General features: G+C 39.6%; 1 protein-coding gene and 1 long non-coding RNA gene across 2 annotated transcripts; both read left to right on the forward strand.

Moving 5' to 3' along the window:
* Nucleotides 1-241: 241 nt before the first annotated feature.
* On the forward strand, nt 242-1,064 carry LOC138908958 (uncharacterized). The gene is made up of 2 exons (XR_011415414.1): nt 242-588; nt 763-1,064. It is a non-coding gene; the product is annotated as an uncharacterized lncRNA (long non-coding RNA).
* Nucleotides 1,065-4,863: 3,799 nt separating this feature from the next.
* On the forward strand, nt 4,864-5,523 carry LOC138909731 (uncharacterized). The gene has a single exon (XM_070200944.1). It carries the CDS (start codon nt 4,864-4,866, stop codon nt 5,521-5,523), a length of 660 nt encoding a protein of 219 aa, XP_070057045.1.
* Nucleotides 5,524-6,138: the final 615 nt, after the last annotated feature.

Consider the following 6,138-nt stretch of genomic DNA (forward strand, 5'->3'; position numbering starts at 1 on the left):
GAAAGGTTCTTATTTTAATCATAGTTCTTCATAAGTATTTGGCCTATTTTCGAGGGTCCGGTCGAGGGAAAAACTATTGTCCGGACTCAACATCACAACTGGTTTGATTATTTATCTCATCCTTAATTAGTTTATCTCACATTTTTGATTACTTGTATTGAATCAATCCACATATCCTTAAAACTGCGTATAAATTCAATTGTTATCCGTTTTAAGGGTAAACAAAAACCAACAGCAGCGCTAGCCCAATAACCGATTCAACAACACTGGTCCGAATCATTTAACCGCAGGTGGCTCAAATAACAATCGGCCAAGTGTGGCATGTCAATATTATGACAAGCCTGGACATGTTAAGAAATGCCAGAAATTCCTTGTGGCCTTTCTTTCTCTTGTGCCGCAGGCAAACCATCAGGTTCCCACTTCCAAATCGCCTACCACGGGCCAACTTTGCAACACAGTCTGAACATTCTCCTTCCAACTGGCTCGTTGACTTTGGTGTGTCCCATCGTGTCACAACGGATCTCCAGAACTTATCCATTCACCGTGAATATGATGGATCTGACGATGTTGTTCTTGGTGATGGTAAAGGTTTGCAAATTACCCACATGGGATCTACCAATCTCCCCTCCTCTTCTCGCCCCTTCCACTTGTCTAATGTTCTTTATGTTCCAACTGTGGAGCAATATTCAACATCTGTCCATAAGATTTGTTCAACTAATAACGTATATGTTGAATTTATTCCTTCCTCTTTTTTATGTCAAGGGCTTCACCACGGGGGCATATCTGCTAGCAGGGAAATCTAAGGACGACGTCTATGTGTGACGCACTCAATCATCCTCTCTCAAGCTCTCTTCCAAACATGCCTGCTCTACTCGGCTCAATTCCAAGTCTACGTAGCACAATCATTTAGGGCATCCCTCCCACATCCTTGTCATTTAGTTACCTCACAAAATTTACCTTTATCTTTATCCAAAGATCAGGTTGTTTGCAACTCTTGTAAGTGCAACAAGATGCACAAATTACCTTTTTATTTATCATCAATAAAAAGTTTCAATCCCCTTGAATATGTTTGCTCATATGTATGGGGTCCTGTCCCATAACCTCTATTGATGATTTTCGATATTATTTAATTTCTGTGGACCGTTATACCAAGTATATATAGATCTTTTACATGAAGTCAAAATCCAGCCCTCAGTGATACTTCTTAAATTTAAATTAGTTGAGAAATTCTTTAAGTGCTCTATATACCCTTTGACTCAGATAATGGCGATGAGTTTGTCGCACTCAAATATTTCTTTGAGAGTAGTGGAATCTCTCATCTTTTAACTCCGCTACATACCCCTCAACATAATGCTACATCTGAAAGACGCCACCGTCATGTTGTCCAAACTGGTCTTACTCTCCTCTACTTTGCCAATCTCCCTCTTAAATTTTGGTCACATGCTTTTGTTACATCCACTTATCTCATCAACCGCCTGCGTACCCCAATACTTGGCAAAGACACTCCTTTCTTTTGTCTCTTTGGCTACAATCCCAACTATCTTAAACTTCGCACATTTGGGTGCTTGTGTTATTCATGGCTTTGTCTCTATGCCCATCATAAAATAGATCCAAAATCTCGTCCATGTGTCTTTCTTGGCTACTCTATCAATCAAAGTATTTATAAATGTTATGATCCTCTCTCGAATAAAATACTTTTGTCCCGTCATGTTGAGTTTGTGGAGACTATGTTCCCATTTTCACACTTAGAATCTCAAGCCCAACGTCTCACCTTACTTTCCTCGGAAGAATGGGCTCCAACCCATTACTTAGTCCTATATAACTCTCTATCCAACTCCTCGACGGTTCCCACAACTCAACAAACAGTGCCCTCAACCAAGCAGCATATTGATCCATATATCTCACCAACTCCTTCTCCACCTCCTCCAACTGAAACACGTGCAGAAATCTCCTTAGTTGATGCCTCCAATAACTAAGTCCACTTATGGATCTTCATCCTCAACTTTCACACAAAACTCACTAGTCATATCCCCTTAACTCGGCTGGTTGACTCTCTCATCTCTTCCCCAATCATCTACCAATCACCCAAAGCAACCATAAAAAACTCATCACATGGTTACAACATCCAAGAATAATGCTTTTAAACCCATTAATAAGCTCAGTCTTACTGCCATTGCTTCTGCTCCAACCACCAACAAGTCGACTCTATGTCATCGTGAACCTTGCATCACCAAGCAGGCACTCAGACATCCTAAACGGAGAGCTACCATGGAAGATATGATTAATGCCCATGCCAAGCAAAATACTTGGCAGCTAGTTCCTAGAGAGCCTCACTAAAATATCATTGGCACGAAGTGGGTGTATCATCTCAAATATGATTCTGATGGCAATGTTAGTTAGCACAAAGCTCGATTGGTAGCTAAACGCTATGAGCAGCATCCTGGACTTGACTTCCCAGGGACATTCTCCCAGTGGCCAAACACACAACTGTAAGGGTAATACTAACTATTGCAGTCTCTCATGGTTGGCCACTTCGCCAAATGGTCGTTAATAAAGCCTTTATCCACGACAGACTCTCTGGGGAAGTTTTCACTGAACAACCGCCTGGATTTTTAAGCACCCCGTATCCTTCCCATGTGTGTAAACTCAATAAAGCACTCTACGAGCTCAAGAAAGCCCCGCGAGCTTGGTACCAAGAGTTCACAGCGGTCTTCTTTCACTTGGATTTAAAGCTGCTCAATCTGATCATTGATTATTGACATACTCTAGCAATGGTGTTCGTGCTTACCTTGTGGTCTATGTTGATGACCTCGTTCTCACAGATAGTGATTCAGCATTTATTGAGCAGCTGGTGCATCGTCTTGGGTCACTCTTTTCCATCAAGGATCTAGGTGATGTTGGGTTTTTCCTTAAAGTTCAAATGGGGTGAACATATAGGATGGTTTATTTCTCTCACAATGCCAATAAATTCTAGAGTTCTTGATCGTGCTGGTATGGCAGAATCTTATTCTATTTTGACACCCCCATGTTTACTAGAACATCCATTCACTCAGAAGACTTCCCATCTAGATAATGTTAAGTTCTACCAGCAAACTGTTGGAAGTTTTCATTATCTTTCCCTCAATCGACCAGATATTGCCCTTGCAAACAATAAAGCTCTCCCAGTTTTCAAGTCATCCTACTGCAAACCATATAGTTTCTCTCAAACAAGTCATGCGTTATCTTCGTGGCACTATTAATCATTTACAGCCCAAAATTTCACGAAAGTCGTGATGACGCCTAACTCGCTTACTAGGCAAGTCAACACTTAACAACAATAACATAATCCAATTATTAAGTCATTGACATAGTTATGATATTGATATAAAAGCAGAGTAAATCTCAAAATAGCATCATGATATACATAAATCTCATACAGGGTCTAAACACGACCACAGCTGTCAATAAATACCCAAAATCCTGTGTCACAATGTCACAAGCATCTAATTGAAGTATATATTCTCAACTGACAATAACATCTCTCGGAAAAGAAAATAAATAGACAGAGATGGCTAAGTAGGGAAGGGAGACTCCATGTACTGTGGATAGGATCAAGTAAAGCAGCTCACTACGAAGTCTCTAACGAATACTTACTCAGCTGGATAGGTACCACTAATGCCTGCCTCAGAACCTGCACAAAATGTGCAAAAGTGTAGTATGAGTATAAAGCCACGATACTAAGTAAGTATCAAGTCTAGCCTCGAAGAAGCAGTAACGAGGAGTAGACATCGACACTTACTAACATCCCAATAATCAGGTAAAAAACATAAATAAGATACGAAGCAAAACATGGTATCATTAAATAGATACATAGTCTAGTGACACATAATCTATGGAATTCAGGCATGCTTTGCAGATGGAAGAGATTGAATCAAATATCAAATACCTCAATCCTTGCATAAAGACATGGTGTATATCGATCAACATTTACCTATAAAATACTGCATGAGTAAAAAAATTACATAAATATGCATGCTCAGGATCCCTTCTCAATACCAAGCAGAAAATTTGATTGCCTCCGCTCATTTATTAATTCATAATTAATGATCAATTACTAATAATTAATATATGTTCATAGTGTCCTTAGTGCCAAAATCCTCCACTTTACTCAATATCCAACTCTCCAACTCATGCATGTATATATTAAGTAATATAATTAAGAGACACCAAAATACATAATAAAAGTGCGGATAATAGCATACATGGCTATGGCTATTCATGTAATTTAATTTATCACAACAGTTCAACAAGCTATTTCAACATTCAAGTCTAGTCATAACATTTAACATGAGTAAATTAAGCTATTTAATCACCAAATCATGAGTCAAATAAGAAAAGTGTATGATTATGGCTTAATAAGAAAGCTCAACATGGTAAAATAATCCTTTATTACTAATTTAGCAAGTCATAACCATAAGCATGCTTCTAAATCATAATGAGTCATCACGCAGTCATAAAATCAATGAAACATGGATAATAAATTCACATAATCTATCCCTTTTCTGAAAAATTCTCTCTCTAAAATTTCCGCCGTCACTGTAGCAGTGTGAACAGTGCCAAACAGTACCGTGAACAGTGACTTCGTCACTGTTCATCGCGGACAAGCTGGAGCTTTAGGCTTCAATCCCCAGCGTTGCACAATAACATAAAACAACTAACGCCAACCCAGCCCCTCTAGATTACTCTAAGATTTTGAAACCAAATTCTTTAAATCCTCCAGCGATGGCTACTGCTGCAGCTTCAATTCAATCCATTCCACTACGATGAGTAGTGTATTTGAATGGCCAACCAGTAGTTAAATTCACAGAGGCAGGAGTAGATAGAATGAATGTGACTGAAGGCCTCCAATATGCTGTCATTGGCAAGCTTTCATATGGTTCTCCGGAGATTCACGAGTTTCGCCGAATAATTCTAACTCAATGTGGTATCAAAGGTGAGTGTAATATCGGATTCCTTAGAGATCGTCATGTGTTAATTAGATTAACTCCATGGAAAGATTTTCTCGATTTCAGATCGAAGAGTACATACTACATCAAAGCCAAAGATTTGCGTACTCTTATCTACGATGCAAAATTTAAGGCGGGTGAAGAAACTCCGATGGCGATGGCGTGGATTTCTTTTCCTGGACTGCTGCCTACCTTTTTTGTAAAGGAAACTCTGTTTTCTTTGGCTACAGCTGTGGGAAGGCCAGTGTGTCTTGACGCGGCAACTACAAACAAAACTAGGCCGAGTTGCGCAAGAGTAAAAGTTCTTGTCGATTTGTTGGCCGAACTACCTAAAAGGGTGCGATTGGATATTGATGATGAAGCTTCTGGTGGTGTTCGAACAGAATGGGTGAAAATTCAGTATGACATGCTACCAAAATATTGTAAGGAGTGTAAACTACAAGGACATGATGAAATTGAATGTTGGCATTTGCACCCCGAGCTTATTGAGAATCGAAGCAGCAAGAAAATGAATGATCTTGCTGAGTTGAACAACTGAAATTCTGCTGCTGATGAACAAGGAAAAACCAAAAATCACATTACCCCTTTGATGATTCTCACGAGTGGAAAAGTAGTCGGGAACGTAGGTGCACAGTGGAAGGAAGTTCGGGATAATCGGGGAACCAACAAAAATAACAAAACCTAGGTACAAGGGAAAACTGGCAATGCAATCGTGCCAGTGAATGCAGGTGTACAACAGGTGCACAATAACTTTGCACTGATGGAGGTCGAAGAAGATCAGACAAACAAGGTTCAAACAAGGAATAAATTTACAGTATTAGAGGAGGAACAAAGTGATATAAACGAGAACAACCACCTGGTTTTGGTGGGGGGAAAAAACCAGTATTCAGTTCTAAAGATGGTCCTACTCCTTCTAGGATTCAGTCCACAATTGACTGGGTTCATAGAAGGTTTGGGACTAGCAAAGAGGAGCTAAAATAACTCAATGTGACCACAAACCAATCTTGTCATGCGATTCCATCTCAAACCTTTAAAGATTCTGGGCAGATGGTGGATCTTGATGAGGTAAACTCTACAAAGGTCTTATGGAGCGATGCAGTTGAGGTTAAGAATAATCATCTGGGCAAAACAAAGATAATAGTAGACAAGGTGA

Source organism: Nicotiana tomentosiformis, chromosome 4, assembly GCF_000390325.3.
Source record: "Nicotiana tomentosiformis chromosome 4, ASM39032v3, whole genome shotgun sequence".
Classification (NCBI taxonomy): Eukaryota; Viridiplantae; Streptophyta; class Magnoliopsida; order Solanales; family Solanaceae; genus Nicotiana; species Nicotiana tomentosiformis.